Below are 18740 nucleotides of genomic sequence, written 5' to 3'. Positions count from 1 at the left end.
CTGCGTGGATTACTTTTCCCGGATGTGCTCAGGGCTGTCTCAGTGGGCATTCAGTTCGCTGTGGCTCCTCGGGCCCAGAGCGAGGGCCCGCCTAGGGCCTGGTTTGTGCAGCGTGTCAGCCTGGGGCCCCAAGCGAAGGCCATGCCTCCTCTCCTAGCCTCAACTACCTGGCCAACCTGTGTGGGTAGCCCGAAGTCTCGAATGCACCCCACTCCTGGTCCCGGTCCCCACCCCCTCCCTGCCTTCCTGCACCTGGTCCGGGTCCTGTGCCTGAACTGCCAAAGCCACTGCCACCAAGAGCCACCGCTGTCCCTTCCTTGGCTGCCTCACCCTGTGAACATCCCTACTTCCCTCCCCCTGCGAACGCACACAGGTGAGCACCCTGTGCCTGCCATACCTCTGGCTCAGACTACAAGTTAGTGCGCTGCAACCACTGTAACGAGGTGTCCACCACCAGTGGATGCACAGGAGGCAGAAGCATCTCCCTCCCCCTGCCCTGTCTGCTCCAAGCGCTCCACCAGCAGCGACCCCCTGGTCCAGGCTCCCTCTCCACCTCCCCTGGCTTCCACCTTAACTGATCAGGGCCTGGGATCCACAGCACCTTGAATAAATCAAGAAAAAAACACAGGCCGATAATCTTGTTGAATATAGGGGCAACATTTCTCAACGAATATTAGCATGGCTAATTCAAGAGCACATCAAAAGCTCTGTTCCCCCATGATCAAATAGGATTTAACACAGGGTCCAGAAAATTGGCAAAAAAGGTTTCAACTTGTGAAAATCAATAGAAGTTTTATTTATTATTTCTTAGAGAGGGGAAGGGAAGGAGAGAGGGATGGAAGCATCCATGTGCCAGAGAAACACAGGTTTGTTGCCATCTGCCTGGGCCCTGGCCTGAGACCCAGCTGTGAGCCCTGACCAAGAATGGAGCAGGGGACCCTTTGGTTCTCAGGCTGGTGCTCACCCCACTGAGTCACACCAGCCAGGGCTGACACCTGTGGAATTGTATAAACTAATATCCCTGCAATAAATTTCACTGTAAAAGACTAGTTTGGAAGAAATAAACACAAAACCATCATGAAAAACACTGCCTGGTGCCATGAATGACTGCTCTGTGTGTCAGATGATGGACCTGGTATGTTTGCTCCAGAAACTCCATGGGTGTGTGAAGTGAGACTCAGGTGGTATGTTCATACACCAGCTTTCAGAAAACACTGCTTTTATTCATAAGTCCTCATTTGTGGCATTTACCTAATTCCTGGGTGTAAATGCTCCTTTCTTTCTTCTGTTTTGGTTTTGGGGTTTTTTGCAGTTATTCTTTTTTTTATTTTAAAAATCTTTTAAAATTATTATTGTATTACAGTTCTCCCAATTTCCCTCCTCTGCCCTCCTCCCCCCATTTCACCCCTCCCCTTTCCAACAGTCAATTCCCTCCCTGTTGTCCGTGTCAGTGAGTCACTCATACACTTTCTTGTCTAGTCTCTTCCCCTTCTTTCTTCTTGAGGGCAGGAGAGCCACCCACCATTGTCTCCCGCATCCCCTGGTCTTTCTCCTAGTCCATCACCTCACTGAGTCCCAACCAAGCACATTTTCGGGCCCATCAGCTTGGTGAACTGCAGGCATTACTTTGCCCTGATGTGCGCAGGGCCAGCCTCCTGGGCTTATGCTGCACTTCGGGCTGGTGGGGCCCCAAAGTGGCTCGGATGTGTGCAGGGTGTCTCTCCCAGGCCCAAAGCCACTGCCGCACCACCTTTTCTGGCCGCCAGAATCCTGGCCAACCTGTATGGAGGGCCCCACAGTTCCGGGGAGGCACTGCACCACAAACCTGTCCCCACCCTCTGGTCCCTGTCCTCCTGCACCTGGGCCTAGTACTCTGAGGAGACACCGCCGAAAGCTACCGCACTCCCTTCCCAGGCTGCACCAAAGCTTCTTCAAGTCAGAGCACCTCACTTCGCCGACCTCGCCTGGCTGGGACTAGAAGTTCGCCCATGTGTGCACGAGCTGGTCGCCACCAGATGCACAGGGACAGACACACTCCCCCTGCCCCCTCTGCTCCAAGTGCTTCACCAGCAAAGACCACCTGTCCAAGCTCGCCCTCCTCCACCCTGCTTCCACCCTAACTGCTCAGTAGCCCTGGGCCAGGCCACAACACTTCTCTCAGCAGCTTAGCCACAGCCCTGAGCACAGCCCAGCCATGGCCCAGCCCCTGCCAGCCTGCTGGGCCTGGTGCAGCCCACTAGGTCCTCACTGCGCCCAGAGCAGCTTCAACCCCACTTGTTTATCAAGGCTCAGTTCTGGGGACCCCTGAGGACCCTGAGATGTCTCTGATCCCCTCAAGAGTGAAAGGAGGAGGCCTGAGACTAGACTGAAGTCAGCTGGGCCTCGGAGATGGCATGGGGGGCAGGTTCTTGTGTCTGTAAAAGTCATGGCCTATTTTTAAAAAATAACATTAAGAAAAAAAAGACAAAATTTACCAACTGGCCAGATACACTGAAAGGTGAGGACAAGATATACAACCTGAGAATCTTGCCACAAGAGGGAAACAGAAGCACGAAGCCAGTAAATCCACTCAAGTTCCCAGAAGTCCCAGAACATATGCAGGACCAACAGAAAGGGCAGCTGGTAAAGCTTGCAGGAGGTGACTGCAATGTCAGATACAAAAAGAGAACACAGCACTCCAAAGTACACGAAGAATCAAAAGCTGTGCCATCACCAATGACCATAAACGTCCCAATACCAAACCCTAAGTCAGGGAGAATAGCAATTTACCAAACACATAATTCAAAAGACACTCCATGACTACAAGACAAAACCAAAAGACAATCAATAAAGTCAGGAAAACATTACAGGGACCAAATACCAAATTCAACAAAGTCGTAAACTAAAACCCGTAACTTCTAGGGCTGCAAAATTATGTGAATGAAATGCACAATGGTACAGAGAACATCAGCCAATGAGTAGAACAAGAAATAAAACAAGAGGCCAATATTTCTTATTCAATATAGATGCAAAATATCACAATGAATATTATCATGAGGAATTCAAGAGCACATTAAAACTTTTGTACACCATGATCAAATGGGATTTAACACATGGTGCTAATAATTGACAAAAAATACTTTAACATGTGCAAATCAATACAAGTTTTCACAACAGTGCTAAAGTAAATGATATAAAACGTGCTTGTTTGAATAGATGCAGAGAAAACATTAGACAAAGTACAGCATTCATTCATAATAAACACTGTCAACAAATTGAGGGTGGAATAAACACACCTCAGAAAAACAAAGGTCACATGAGGAAGTCCACAGTTCACATCATACTCAACACTGAAAAGCTGAGAGTTTGTCTTCTGAGATCAGAAACAGGACAAGGAAGCCCACTCTCCCCACTCCTGTGCAACTCACACTAACTGTCCTAGGCAGAGTCCTCAGACAAGGAAAACAAACAAAGGGATCCAAGTTGGAAAGACAGAAATAAAACTGTATGCGGGTGATATAATCTTATATACTAAAAATCACTGAACATTCCACCAAAAGAACGGTTAAAACTAAAACACCAATTCAGTACAGTTGCAGATTACAAAATGACCATTCAAGAATCAATGGCATTTCTATATGCAATATATAAAAAAATCTGGAAAAAGAAATAAAGAGGATAATCCCATTTACAATAGCATCAAACAAAACAGATGATGACCAAAGTAGTGAAAGCACTGGACATTGAAAGCTCTAGAACTTTGGTAAAAGAAATTGAAAAGACACACAAAAAAAGTGGAAATATATCCTGCATTTACAGTTAGGAAGAATTCACTAAAATGTGTATACTGCCCAATCTACAAATTCAGTGCAAGCCTATCAAAATTTCAAATGCACTTTTCACAGAAATAAAAAAGGCAATGGTAAAATTAATAAAGAACCACTAGAGACCCCCCAATAGCCAAAGTAATCTTGAAAAAAGAAAAGAGAGCTGAAGGCATCACACTGCCTAATACACAAAGAATCAAAAGCTGTGCCATCACCAATGACCATAAACGTCTCAATATGCTACACAGCTATAATAATTAAAACAGCATGGAAATTGCAAAAAAACTACAAAGACATACAGACCAATGGAACACAATCAAAACCCCAGAAATAAACCCATGACTTCCGGTCATTATGGAGGTGTAGGTAGACACAATGAGCCTCCTCACACAACCAAAAGAAGGACAACAACAAATTTAAAAACCAAAAACAACCAGAACTGACAGAAAATTAAACTGTATGGAAGTCCAACAACCAAGGAGTTAAAGGGAAACATTCATCCAGACTGGTAGGAAATGAGCAGCCAGGTGGTGAGGACTCACCAAGAAGCAGTGGCTTGTGGCTGGGCAGTCCCATGTTCGCATGCAGATAAATGGGGAGGACACCTGGGTATCGAGATAGACCATGCAACCCAGGGTTCCAGTTTGAGGAAATAAAGCCTCAAAGCCTCTGACTGAAAACATCTGTGAGGGGTGACGGCACAGTGGGAGAAACTCTCAGCCTGACAGCTGAGTTTGTTGGAGAGACCCACAAGGTCCTAGAATGTACACAAACACACCCACCTGGGAATCAGCAACAGAAGGGCCCAATCTGCTGGTGGGTAGAAGGGGAAGTGACTGAAAACCAGCAGAGAGCAGAGCAAGTGGCACTGTTCCCTCTCAGACCTCTTCCCCCACATACAGCATCACAATGCAAAGACATGGGTTGCCCTGCCCTGGTGAACACCTAAGACTCTGCCCCTTACTACATAACAGGCACTACAACACACACACACACACACACACACACACACACACACACACACACACACACAAATGGCCCAAATAAAAGAACACATCAAAGCTCCAGAAAAAAATACAAGTGATGAAGAGATAGTCAACCCATCAGATGCACAGTTCAAAACACTGGTCATCAGGATGCTCACAGAATTGGTTGAATATGGTCACAAATTAGAGGAATTAAGGCTATGAAAAGTGAAATAAAGGAAAATTTACAGGGAACCAAGAGTGATGGGAAAAAAGCTACAACTCAATTCAACAATTTGGAGCAGAAGGAAGAAACATTCAACCAAAACAGGATAAAGAAACAGGAATTCAAAAAAAAAAATGAGGAGAGACTTAGGAACCACCAGGACTTCTTTAAACGTTCCAACATCCAAACCATAGGCGTGCTAGAAGGAGAAGAGGAAGTGCAAGAAATTGAAAACTTATTTGAGTAATAATGGAGAATTTCCCCAATCTGGCAAAGGAAATAGACCTCCAGGAAGTCCAGGAAGCTCAGAGAGTCCCAAAGAAGTTGGACCCAAGGAGAAAACACCAAGGCACATCATAATTACCTTAGCCAAGATTAAAGATAAGGATACAATCTTCAAAGCAGCAAGAGAAAAGGAGACTGTTACCTACAAATGAGTTCCCATTAGACTAGCAGCCGCTTTCTCAAAAGAGACCTTGCAGGTAAGAAGGGGCTGGAAAGAAGTATCCCATGTCATGAAAGGTAAGGACCTATACCCAAGATTACTCTGTCCAGTAAAGCTATCATTTAGAATGGAAGGGCAGATAAAGTGCTTCCCAGATAAGGTCAAGTTAAAGGAGTTCATCATCATGCAGCCCTTACTATATGAAATGTTAAAGGAACTTATTCAAGAAAATGACAGAATGACAGAAATGGAGATTACATGCAGGGTTATCAGCGGAGAACTAGGAGGGGGAAAGAGGGAGAAAAAGTACAGAGAATAAGTGGCATAGATGGTAGGTACAAAACAGGGGGAGGTTAAGAATAGTACAGGAAATGTAGAAGCCAAGGAACTTACATGTACAAACCATGAATATAAACTGAAGAGGGATAATGTGGGTGAAGGGGGTGTGCAGGGCAGAGGGGAATAAAAGGGGGAAATGGGACAGTTGTAAGAGCATAATCAATAAAATATATTTAACCAAAAAGAAATAAACCCATGCACTAAATATATATAATATATATAATATATATAATATATATAATATACATATATACTATATATATTATATATATTATAATATATATATATAATATATAATATATGTTAGAGTAAAAAAAAACAGTATTTTAATCCAGTACTAAAATCTGCCATTTCCTTGTGCTTTCACCATTTACATTTAATGTAATCATAAACAAGTTTGTTTTAGGTTTCCCGTTTTATTGTTTGCATCTGCATGTCACATCTGCTGCTTTCTCTTCAAGTTTCCTTTTACTGCTCTTTGTGTTTTCAGATGGTTTTTTAGTATCCATTCTACTTTATCCACTGGAATTGTAACTGTAAGTCTTTGTACATTGCTTTTATCAGTGACGGTTGTATTATAATATACAACCTAATTTTACAGATTCTACACAGAGGAGGTAATACTTAACCTCTGCAAGGTCAATGCAGAAGCCTCACAACTGTGCAGTTCCCTCTACACCCACTGCCTTGCGCTGCCATTGGAATCTCTAGTCCATCCACACATCACACATCCCACCAGATGATGTGCCCATTTCTGCTTTCAAAGCCATGCCTGTTTTTTTAAAGTTGAGAGGATTAAAATAGGCTATTACATTTACTTAGATATTTACTTAGACATGTGTGTTCTTCTTTAACTCTTGAATTTCCAAGTGTTTTTTCTGAATTATCTCCTGTCTTCCTGAAGAACTTGTCTGTTTTAAGCAGTTCAGATGCTCAGGTTTTCTTTATTTCACTTCCTTTCCTGAAGAATATTTCCAGAAGAATTTCAGTTGAAATTTTCTCACCTATCAGGACTTTAAACTCTTCTGACCATGATGGTTTCTGATGGGAAATCTGCAGTCACTCCATCCTGGTTCCTCCATGTGTGATGTGCCATTTCTGTCTGGGTAGATTTGATTTTCCTTCACTAGTTTGATGAGGCTCATGATGTGTGTGGGCTTGGTTTTCAATGATTCATAGCTGAATTCCTTGGGCAGGTAAATGTATGGCTTTCAAGAAATTTATGACATAGCTATCTATTTCTCTCAGTATGGTGTTTCTTCACTGTTATCATTGCCATTTTGCTCCTAGTTCAGGAACATAAACTGCCTCACAGATCCCTGACTCTGTCCCTTTTCATTTAGAAGCCTGGCTGCCCTCCACAGAGGCTCTTACCTAATGCTGCAGAGGGAGTTCCCAGTGTGAGAGGAAGAGCTCTGCTCAGGGGAGGAGGGGCCCTGAGGAGCCAGAACTGACCCAGAGGTTTCAAGGGGTATGATGAAGGTGAGGCTGGTGCTGACTGATCCAAACAGGAAGTCAGTGAAGGGAACTGTTTGGGGAAAGAAACTCCAGGGTCCCAGCAGGGCCAGACTTTCTTGTGAGAAACAGTGACCAGTCTCCTCAGAACCTCCTCATGCCACCCTCCCCACTGGGGTCATCCTGCCAGTGACAGCCCCACTGACCCCTCCAGGTGCCAGGAAAAGAGTGGAACAGCCTTCTGTTCCCACTCTCCCATTTCCCTGACGATCATCCACTCCACCCCATGATGTCCCACTGAGCCCCTCTGGACAATGTCCCCCATCCATCACAAGACTCAATTGTCTTATCATCACATCAGCCTGCTTCCTGCAGCTCCAATCCAGGCCCCACACCTTGTTCAAGTCTGCTCCTCTCTCCACCTCCTGAGGACTCTTCCTATGAAGGACATGGTCTGAGCTTGCCTGCTCCCTTCCTCCAGCAGTTGCCACCCTTAGAGCAGATCCACGTTGCACCATCTGACACTGAAAGCTGTCAGTGGTCAGGCTGGAGCTAAACTCGCCAGCCCCAGGAAACACCAGTCACCCTCCTAAATTGAAACCACCACTTAACCACACTCCCCTCCACCCCAAATCACACACAGAAACTGAGCTATTTAAAAATCCTGCGCTTTCTCTGCTGTTCCTCAGCCACTCTGAACATAGTCACCTACTTCCCAAGATCAAGAAAAAACCAACAGCTGTCCTGTCTCATCCCAGTCAACTGTAAGTGCAGTTGGCATTACAAGTTTGTGTGAATGACTTAAAATACTGATCTACATGCCATCCATGGGCCAGGTGAATGTTGGAATTTTATTTCTGATGGAGCTGATTATCAGTAGAGCCTGCTGGCATGACGTTTTCACAAAGGGGTAGCCTTTTTAAAACATAAATTTGTTTGTCCCACTGACTCCAAGATACAATCCAAACTATCTGCACGGTGCTCCAGATCCTGTGTGCCCAGGACACAGCTTTGCCTGACTGCGGCCCCTTCTCAGAACAGCCCAAGCTCTTTCTGGTCAAGGACGCCCCACTGTCCACGGTCTCTGGACTGATACCTTGGGTCAGCCCATCCCAGAGAAGGACGCCCTCACAGCCAGGACCTAGGTTGCATGATTGTCGTCCTGTTACTGAACCTCACTGCCTTGTTCTTTCTCCCAACATGATCAGTCTCACCAGACTGTAACTGATCTGTCTGCCGTCTACATATCAGCCTGTCTGTCCTCATTCCTCTGAGCCCTGTGAGTGCAAGGACAGAGTCCAGCAGCTTCAGCAGTGACTCTCTAGGGCCTGGCACCAGGACTGCAGAAGGTGACTGCTCACCACATGCTGCCTGATGGTCTGGCCAGTGGGAAAGAGGAAGCAAGACGGCACTGACAGGGTCTCAGTAGAGGGAAGTGACTTAACCAAGGACACAAAGGTCAAGAAAAGGCAGAGTCACAACTGGAACAGAAATTGGGCTGCTCCTGAGTCCTGCCTGGTGTCCTCTACCCTCATGTTCTGGGACAGGTGTCACCCTCTGGATCTGGGTGTGATACAAGGTGGGTGCAGAGCCTGTGGGGTCTGCTGAGACTCAGATCAGGCTGAAATCTCCAGAGCTTGCTGTCTTCTCAGTCCCATCTCTCAGGGAGGGGCTACTTCCCTTCCTGCCAGGCCACTGATGAGGAACCCATGACCTGTCACACAGAGCTGAGGCTGTGTTAACACACCATTCGTTACTCTGTGTTGCTGCTGATTTTATACATTGTCTGCACACTGGTGACCATGACAGGGAGCACCACGACCCCGACCCTCACCATCCTTCTCTGTCTTGGTGAGCTTGGGGGAAAGATAAGGCATGGGATCCCATCATCTCCCAGGTGCTGGTTCCAAGGGGACCCGGGAATGATGAGTCTCAGTGGGAACACAACTTCTAGGGAAGAAGAGGTGGCTCAGCCTGAACTCTGACCTCAGGACTCAGGGGCCTAGAACAGGTCAGGAGCTTTGGTGTGTGGGTGAAGGAAAATCTCACAGGGACTCTCTTCCAGGGCTGTGTTGGGGCCCGTGGACCAGATCCAGGCAGGTGAGTCCTCCCTCAGACCTCCTGCTTCAGCACAATGATGCCCCTGAGCAGCTGGGGGACACAGAGTGGGTCTGGACTGGTGGTGACCAGTGTGGGATGGGGCTTGGAGTGACAGGTGGAAAAACTGAGGGCATAAGGACCCTCCTGACAGTGCAAGTCTGATTCCTTTCCAGAAGTTCTCCCCAAACCCTCCATCTGGGCTGACCCAGGCCCCAGGGTGAGCAAGGGGAGCCCTGTGACCATCTGGTGTCAGGGGTCTCTGCAGGCAGATGGCTACCTTCTGTATAAAGAGAGAAGCTCTCAGCCCTTGGATATGAGCATCCCAAAGACCTCCAGCAACAAGATCAGGTTCCTCATTCGGTCCATGAGCTCACAGCACACAGGGCTGTACCAGTGTGCATACAGCCCTGGGCATACACTGTCTGAGAGGAGTGAGCCCCTGCTCCTGGTGGTGACAGGTAAGGGGAACCCGGGTTCCTCCCCGCTGTGGGCTCCTCCTCAGAGAATGAAGGGGACAGAGTTTGGCTTTAGGGGGGCCACACCCCTCACAGCACACACTTGGTGAAGGTGGGGTGATGGTCCCCCTTAACTCAGATCCTCCTTCTCCCTCAGGAGTATACAGACCACCCTCCCTCTCAGCCCACCCAGGCCCAGTGGTGGCCTCAGGAGGGAGAGTGTCCCTCTTGTGCAGCTCACAGTTCACATTGGACACTGTCCACCTGTTCAAGGAGGGAGGGGCTGAGCAACTCCAACACAGGAAATCAGACCAGAGATCCTATGCTGGGACATGGCAGGCTGTCTTCCCTGTGGGCCCCGTGAGCTCCTCCCATGGGGGGACCTACAGATGCTATGGTTCCTCCAGCTCCTACCCCAATGTGTGGTCACAGCCCAGTGCCCCTCTGCACCTCGAGGTCACAGGTGAGGTGGCCCACACTTGGCTTCAATTCTTTCCTCTGCCCAAACAACTGACCTAAACCTTGTGCCTAGTAAAACCCTAAGGGTTGTGGGGTCACTGATAGGGGTTTACCAAGAACAGAACCACAGGTAGGAGGCTTAATGAGGGACATGTGAGAGATCTCCCTGGAGTCCCTGTGTGGGTGGTGGGCGTGTGTGTCCTCTGGGTGACAATGACCCTTCTCCCCAGGTGTGTACAAGGAGCCCTACCTCTCAGTCCAGCCAGGATCCCTGCTGCTGCCTGGAGACAGCCTGACCCTCCAGTGTCGCTCAGAGCCCGGCTTTGACAGATTTGCTCCGACCAAGGGCGAAGGGCTGACACTCCTCCAGCATCTCTATGGGCAGCACAGCCCCGACTTCCCCCTGGGCCCTGTGAACCTCACCCATGGGGGCCGCTATAGGTGTTACAGTGGTCACAACCTCTCCTATGTGTGGTCAGCCCCCAGCACCCCCCTGGACATCCTGATTGCAGGTGAGGAGTCCTGCCCTGCCCCACCCCCTGTCCTGACTGTCTGCTCAAGGCTGAGGCCTAGGTTCACCTTGGTGTTGATGGGATCCAGGTCAGGGTCCTTGACCAGAGGCAAAGAGGACTGATGTCTAGGGAAGGGAGTGAAAAAAGGGGAGTGAGGTACATGGAGAAAAAGACGCCCACTCAGAGGGACTGAGAGGAGCTGAGAGGGGTCATAGTCAGCATCCCTGGGGAAGGACATGGTCCCTCAGCTCAGGGACAAGGACATGGGGGGAGGGGTGACTCTGCACACATCACAGCCCTCCTCTCCTCAGGAATGTACAGGAAAGCCTCCCTCTCAGCCCAGCCAGGACCCTCAGTGCCCTGGGGAGTGAACATGACCCTGCAGTGTCACTCTGAGGTCAGGGCTGACACCTTCTACCTGCACAGGGAGGGGTCCCTGGATCCTCCCCAGCAGCTTCCTCTGGAGGACAAGGCTGGCCCCTTTCAGGCCAACTTCACTATCAGCCCTGTGACCTGGGGCCACCATGGGACCTATAGGTGCTACAGCTCAAACAGCTCCTCCCCCTACCAGCTGTCACAGCCCAGTGACCCCGTGGAGCTTGTGGTCTCAGGTGAGAAGCTCCAGCCCTCTCCTGTGTCCTCATGGTCAGTTCAGCATCCTGTTCCCCAGGGTAATTTTAGGGTGAATACAGAGTGAGGTCATCTCTGAATGACAGTCAGCCTGAGGGGACTCTCACCTCCCAGTGGGATTTGAAACTCCAGAGCCACCCCACCCTGCCTCAAATTCATCCTCATCCATTAGGCCCAGACAGCTTCCTGGGGCCCAGGGAGGCTGGAGAGACCTTGGGCTGAGCAAAAGGAGGAAAGGTGGGCACCCATCCCAATCCCCCTCCTTCTCCCAGAAAACAAGAGACCAAGATAAGTGTGGTGACTAGCAGAGGACTTGCTCCCAGAGAGAACACTACCCTCGCTGGCATGCTTATCTCCCAGGGAGGCTGTGGTCCAGACAGAGATGCTGGGGGGATCATGGGTCCCCCATGGCTGTGTGGCACTCAGCTGATGGGTGGTGGTGGTCACGGCAAAGTGAGATGCTACGGTCCCACCCAGGGGAGAAGCAGCCAGGCTGAAGTGGGGCGAAGGCAGCCCCCACCACTCAACCCATGCTGAATTTCTAGAAGGTTCCAAAGATGAAGAATCCCTCAGCACAGACAGGCCCTCAGATCAATAAGTGAGAGTCTCTGTGGGGAGGTGGTAGGTGTGTCCTTGGGGACAGGGGCTGAGTCCTGTGCAAGTTCAGGCTCCTCTGGAGGCTCTGACTTGGACATGTCCTTCCCCTCTCTGTGCCTCAGTGTCTCCAAGTGGAAAAGGGGAGAATCATGGCCCAGAGCTTAGATTTCCTTCAGTCTGTCTCTGACCTCCTGGGAGGGGGCCTCACAGGGAAGGCATGGAGGACATGATGTTATGGGGACTGTCCCCTCTGTAGCAGGGATGGTGACACTGTACAGGGAGGGACAGACAGGACAAGTTCTGGGAACATAAGTCCTTTCCCTCAGCTCAGGTGCTCAGCTCAGAGGAAGGAACAAGGGCTGAAGTCAGACCTGGTTCAGGTCCCCGCTCTGCTGCTTCCATTGTGGGCTGAGTGGTCCCTTCTCTTCTCTAAGTGTTGGGTTCATGTCTGTTCATCTCTGGTCCCCTGTTGCTCATAGACCTGCAGTGATATTAGGTGACATAAGGGCCTCACAGAGCTCAGGAAGGACAGGACCTTCAGTCAGCCCAACCTTCCCAAAGGGGTATCAAGGACGTACAGAGTAGATAAAATCCCAGGAGAGAAACAGAGCCCATCCCTCATCCCTGACCTTCTCGTGTCCTTTCAGTGCTGTGGGGCAGGTGATAAGAAAGGGCCCTGAGCTCCATTGAGACAGGACAGGCCCCTGCAGGTGAGGAACCCAGAGCTCAGAGCTCATGTCCCCCTGGGAGCAGCAAAAGGACAGCACAGGGAACCTACATCCCAAGGTCCAGTCCCAGCCCTGCCCCAGCCAGGCTGGGTGACCTGGGACAAGTAGATAACCTCTCTGAGCTTCAGTGGACTGGTTGGGGGGTCAGCCATCCCTGGTGCATGAGGGCTATGAGGTTAGAGCAGATGAAGGACAGACCCCAGCACATGCCTCACACACAGCAGGTACTGATTAAATGACACCTTTGGCTCATTCACCATGTCACTCCAGGCCAAGGTCTCTAGTGGTCCCTGAATGTCCTGATAGGGGTCTCAGGGGCCCTCATCCTACTGCTCTCCCTCCTCCTATTCCTCCTCCTCCAACACCAGTGTCAGAGCAAAGGCAGGACATCAGGTGAGTAGGGGACGGGGTGACCTGGGTCACAGGAGAGAAGGGCTCAGAGCACCTGGCACAGTAAAATCAAAAAGATGGAGAAAGTCCACTGAACAACAGATTTATCCAGAATCTCAAATCAGAAAAGAATACATTTAATGTCAGTACATGTATAAAATTTCAGGTAATCTTTTGTTGTCTTCGATGTCCTGAAATATGAAATACACACACAACCATGTGTTAAGGTTTCCTTCTTTCCTCGGGAATCACTCAAGAAGAGGCTCCTACCTCCCAAAGATGACATTGCCCCTCTTGACCAGCCCAGATAGAGGCTGATGCCCAAAAAGCTCCCCTCTGTGAGAGGAAAGGACAGCTACCCTGTGGGAGGGGACGCAGGGACTTCAGAAGCTGATGGGGGAGGGCACAGCCTGGGAGAGTGTGGGAGTCAGAGGTGAGGACTGATATCCATAGCATGACCTGGCCCCTCACCTCACCCCTGGGTTAGTGGCCCATCTGGGAGAACGCTGGTCTACATACCTGAGAACTCAGGGACCCTGCCAAGAGACACACCCCATTCTGTCCCAGCAGATGCTGCCCTGATGGACCCACAGCCTGGAGAGGGCATGGAGCTGAACCCTCAGGTGAGACTCCTGCTTCTGTCCAGGCCACCAAAGACCTTCCTGTTGCCCCATTTACTCCACTGGTCACTTCCATTGGGAAGTAGAGTGTGTGGTCTGGACAGGGAACAGAGAAAACAGCAGGTGCAAAGGTCCAGAGGCAGGACATGATGTTTCAGCCAGATGGCCCATGTAGCTAGAGCTGAATGAGCAACAGAGAGTGTGTTCGGTTAAGAATCAGAACCATAGAAACTTTGAGAGGCCCCCAAGACTCAGGAAGTCCCTCCAGATTCCATCCTGAGAGTGACTTAATCTGATTTAAAGTTTAAATCATCAGTCTGGCTACACATGGAAAATTGACTGGAATCAAGAAGACGCTGGTTCCCTCTCACTGTCTCTGCAGCAGAATGGAACCAGGGACAGCTCCAAGGAAGTGACCTACACCCAGGTGAACTGCAGATCAAGACTCAGACAGGGAATGGACCCCTCTCCTTCCTCTCTGTCAGAGAAATTGCTGAACATGAAGGGCAGACAAGCAGAAGAGGACAGACAGATGGACAGACAGGTGGGTCCTGTCCTCTCAAGGCCCCAGGCTTCCCCAACCCCAACCATCTTTCACCCCTCTCATTGTCCCCCTGCTCCAGGCTGCTGCATCTGAAGACCCCCAAGATGTGACCTATGCCCAGCTGAATCTCTTGACCCTCAGACGGGAGACAACTGCATCTCCTTTCTCCCCATCAGAGCAGCCCTCAGATGAGCCCAGTGTGTACGCTGCTCTGGCCGTCCACTAGCCCTGGAAGGACCCAGACCCCACACTCCAGGGATAGGGCCTGCAGGGACCCCAGAAGGCACAGGAGCTGCCCCCTAAGGACACTCAGCAGGGCTCCAGCCAGCCGGGTGACCTGACATCCATCCCCAGCAGCTTCTGGGACCCTCTGAGAGTCCCCTGATGATGCAATCACAGATAAGTAATGTCCATACACTTTGGAATCAAAGCAACAGACTTCTCCAGAATTAATGTGTGTGTCCTGGCTGGTGTGGTGCAGTGGATTGAGGGCTGGCCTGTGAACCAAAGGGTCACCAGTTAGATTCCCAGTCAGGACACATGCCTGGGTTGCAGGCCAGGTTCCAAGTGAGGAACATGTGAGAGGCAACCATACATTGATGTTTCTCTCCCTTTCTTTCTCCTTCCCTTTCTTTCAAAAAAAAAGAAATAAATATTTTTTTAATTTTTAAAAAGCGTGCATGAATATATACTGGATAAATATCCCAAGCATGCAGGTGTCTGATTTCAGGAATGAATGGATGGTTTTAGAGTAAAAAACTCAATTACTGAAATTCAACATTAAAAGAAATAGAAAAAAGAAGATTACATCAACAAATGCAACACTTTTCTCAAATCCCTATACCAATTTATAATGAAAACCTCTTCAGAAATAAAAGGGTATTATTAATCATTTATCAAAGCATCATTCAAACACTTTATAAATGAAATAGTATTTAAGGTAAAAACTTGAAAACTTTTTGCCTGCAATTCAGCCTGGGGCAAAACTGTCACTGTGGAGTCTCACCCCAGCACAGCCTCCATGCATCTGAAGCCTGCGCATTTGGCCAGCCCAGCCTCACACCCCAGGTTTTACAGGGCGAGAGGGGCTCCCCACCCCCAGCAGATGTGACATCCCCACCCCCACAGCCTTGCTCTACAGGCTCACATTTCCTACCCTCCCACCCCAGAGACTACAAGGTGGAGAATCTCATCCACATGGGCGTGGCTGACTTGGTCCTGGTGGCACTGGAGATGCTGCTGTTTCAGGCTCGAGACAGCGAGGGAATGGCACAGACTGCAGCCCGGACATGAACACAGAGGGGACAGGGCACCATTCAGAGTCGGGGGAGCCATGGAGCCCATCTGATGACCCAGGAGGTGGGGAAGGACAGTCTGACCACAGGTGGGAAACTGCCAATTTGTCCAGGAGAACAGACATGGCAGACGAGGTTTGGGGACATGAAACGTGAGCCATGTTCCTGTGGAGATGCCTCCTCCCTCCCACTGTGGGGCTGTCCCTCCTCATCCTCACGGACTCCCCTTGACTGTCCTTCTGTTCTCACCACTGTGACCTGAGGGGCTGCCCCACATGGCTGGTTTGGGTTCACATCTACACACCCCTTCATGCTGGATCCCACTCGTATAAACAAATCTGGTGTCTTCATAACCTGGGAGGGTTTTTTAAGTCATAAAGAACAAAGTGCTGACACCAGCAACAGCGTGAATGAACGTCAGCATTCTGCAGCTAAGTGACAGAAGCCACACAAAAAGATCACATTTTCTGTGACTGTGTTTGTATGAAGTGTCCAGGAGGAGGAAACCCACAGACATAGAAGTCAGGTGGGCTTGTCAGGGGCTGATAGGGAGGAGAGATGGGAGACAGACAGCTTCATGTAATTTTGGGGCAGGGTTACACAAATTCCTTATTAAAAACAACATTAAAGTTCTGGTTGAGATACTGTGTATTTACTACATTCCAGTGAATTCTATATTTTAAAAGGCTCAAATCTGTGTTATGTGACTTTACCTCATTAACAAGAAATGCAAGTCAATAGCCATGGTTCCCTGTGGATCCTTATTACCATAGAAGTGGCCCCATGTCCCCAGGCAGTTTCATGAGAGACAGGACTCCCACTAGGTCCAAGATACCCTCAGTGCCCAGTGTTCAGGCTCAGCCCCTGGTGGGAGTCCCACCCTTACTCCTGAGTGTGGTGAGTCCAGGATCCAGGACAAGCAGCGTCCTTCCTGTCTCCTCTCAGTCTGGGATCACCTGTCATTCAACCAAGGATGCCCTGTAGCTTCTGATGCCCCCTGAAGACTTGGGGGATTCACAGGCTGCTTCTGAGTAGCCCTTCCTCCCACAGGTCTCTCAAGCCCGTGTCTTAGTCAGACCCAGAAAGAGATGGAGCCTCTTCATGTCTCAGGCTCTGCTGATCCTAACAACACCCGTGAGACCTGAGCTTCCACCCTTGTCTGCAGTGAGGGCAAAGGGAGAGGGGAAGTGACTGGCTCAGAACAGATGGTCAATATTGTTTCCCCTTGTCTTAGATTAAAACCTGTGAATTGCCTGCAACTGGTGCTTCTGCCCAGCACATAGAGACGGAGTGACCAGTGTCAGATACAGGGTTGCCCCTCACAGAGCAGGGCAGTGAGGAGGCAGAGATGCTCAGGGGCCTGGATGGGAGGGATGGAGAGAAGGTCTCCTGCTCACAGAGATGAGGAAGGAAGTCAGAGAGAGGAAGTGTGAGGGAGAGACAAATTCACACACTCAGCCAGGACAGAGGGTGGCTCTCACTGTGGGTCAGGGGACAGTGCTGTAATCCTCTCCCCGCACCTCTTGCCCTTCAGTGGGGTGGTCGGTCCTGGGACAGTCCCATAGGCTCCCCAGGCCACCCAGACAGAGTGCTGACATGACCTGCAGGGAGCAGAGGCCCCATGTGACCAGGGCACAGCACAGCCTCGTGACCCACAGCTCTTAGAATTATCACCGTCTTCCTGGTTGAGGGTTCTCTGACCCCCTGTGCTGACCCATAGTACATCATAGTACTCCATGACACCCACCTGTTATGGAGTCTCTCTGTGCTCCATTCTTCTCCTTCTCTGAAACTTACCAAAACGACCCCCACATCATACATTGCTTAAATATTTTTACTGTCTGATGTCACTAACCAGCACTGCGTGTGTCCAGGGGAGGAATCGGTCACCTTCCCCAATTGAACCTCTACCTGGACAGGGCACCTGCTCAGGAAACATTGCTTGGTTGCTGGGATAGCCCCTCTGTTCTCAACCCCATGGCCTCAGGCTCAGCCCACATCACAGGTTCAAACCGCACCTGGGCTCACCCTCCATCTCTGGTCCACTTTCATGTAGGACATTTTTCTCTTTTATTTTTCACATTAGCTGACTTTGTATGTTTGGGTCAGACAACAAATCATTTTTTAATGACTGATTAAAAGGATAAACACCAGGAACAGTTTGGACGGATGGACACATACAATGGAGTGGTGGTCACCAGAGGAAGGGGTCAGAGTGACACAGAGGAGGGTGAAGAGAGTGAAAAATATGGTGACTAGAGATTTGATTTTGGAATGTGAACACAATGCCATATACAGATGATGTGTCATAGAACTGTGTACTTGAAACTTCTCTAATATTTTTAGGATTTCTTTTATTATTTTTTTAGAGAGGGGAAGGGAGGGAGAGAGGGAGAGAAACATCGATGTGCCACAGAAACTCGGATTTGTTGCCTCTGACTTGCTGTCAACAGTCCCTCAGCCTGCAACCGGGCTCACAACCCAGCCGTGTGCCCTGAACAAGAATGGAGCAGGGGACCCTTTGGTTCGCAGGCTAGTGCTCAACCCAGAACCACAGCAGCCAGAGCTGAAACCTATGTAATTTTTTAGCTAATATCACCCCAAGTAAAGTTAATCTTAAAAGACTAGTTTGGAACAAATAAATCCAAAATCGTCGTGAAAAACACTGCCTGGCCCGGCTAAGGACTGCTCTGTGTGTCAGATGATGCACTTGGTGTGGTTTCTCCAGAAACACCATGAGTCTGAAAGAGCACACTGGTGTGTGAAATAACGGTCAAGTCATGTGTTTGTAAAACAGCTCCCAGAAAACACCGTTTGTTGTTTTTGTTTTTGTTTTTGTTTTTCAGAAGCATTTGCCTAATTCCTGGGTGTAAAAGCTTCTTGAGGGCGGTGAGAGCCGCCACCTCCATCTCTCCTGTGCCCCTGTCTTCTCCGCCTCCACTCAGTCCCAGCTGAGCACCTTTAAGGACGGGTTGGCGGCGGTGACTAGCGTGGATTACTTCGCCCCGACAAGCTCACGGCCTTCTCCGAGGGTGCACTGAGCGCTGCAGCCAGAAAGGCCAACAACGCTGGCCCCACCGAGGGCCTGAGTGTGCGCAGAGTGTCTGGCCAGGGCCCAAAGCAGTAGCAGCGCCACCCCTGCAGGCCGCAGGATCCTGGCCGACCTGCGTGGCG

The 18740-nt window shown here is 49.6% G+C and overlaps 1 protein-coding gene across 3 annotated transcripts; it reads left to right on the top strand.

Annotated features, from left to right (window-relative positions):
* Window positions 1-8704: 8704 nt before the first annotated feature.
* On the top strand, window positions 8705-14807 carry LOC123817891 (leukocyte immunoglobulin-like receptor subfamily B member 5). 3 transcript variants are annotated; one of them, XM_045837683.1, is made up of 7 exons: window positions 8705-8815; window positions 9302-9336; window positions 9510-9794; window positions 10481-10762; window positions 13678-13730; window positions 14110-14271; window positions 14351-14807. In XM_045837683.1, the coding sequence occupies exons 3-7, from the start codon at window positions 9650-9652 to the stop codon at window positions 14495-14497; spliced, it is 789 nt and encodes a 262-aa protein (XP_045693639.1). In that variant the 5' UTR covers window positions 8705-8815; window positions 9302-9336; window positions 9510-9649; the 3' UTR covers window positions 14498-14807. The 3 variants fall into 3 exon arrangements, with proteins under 3 accessions (XP_045693639.1, XP_045693638.1, XP_045693637.1); XM_045837682.1 differs by lacking the exons at window positions 8705-8815; window positions 9302-9336 and adding an exon at window positions 9949-10254 and having other exon boundaries at window positions 9661-9794; window positions 14113-14271; XM_045837681.1 differs by lacking the exons at window positions 8705-8815; window positions 9302-9336 and adding an exon at window positions 9949-10254 and having other exon boundaries at window positions 9661-9794.
* Window positions 14808-18740: the final 3933 nt, after the last annotated feature.

Source organism: Phyllostomus hastatus, unplaced genomic scaffold (assembly GCF_019186645.2).
Source record: "Phyllostomus hastatus isolate PE091 unplaced genomic scaffold, TTU_PhHast_1.1 phas_contig_2294, whole genome shotgun sequence".
In the NCBI taxonomy this organism is placed as follows: Eukaryota; Metazoa; Chordata; class Mammalia; order Chiroptera; family Phyllostomidae; genus Phyllostomus; species Phyllostomus hastatus.
Note: the sequence above shows the minus strand (reverse complement) of the source record. Positions and strands in the feature narration are given on the sequence as shown.

Excerpts from the sequence above, each read along its gene's own strand:
- LOC123817891 (XM_045837681.1), top strand. The coding sequence starts at position 9,701 with ATGAGCTCACAGCACACAGGGCTGTACCAGTGTGCATACAGCCCTGGG. Across the intron at positions 10,255-10,480 it reads TCTGCACCTCGAGGTCACAG|GTGTGTACAAGGAGCCCTAC; the intron begins GTGAGGTGGCCC and ends CCTTCTCCCCAG. Across the intron at positions 13,731-14,109 it reads GCATGGAGCTGAACCCTCAG|CAGAATGGAACCAGGGACAG; the intron begins GTGAGACTCCTG and ends CTGTCTCTGCAG.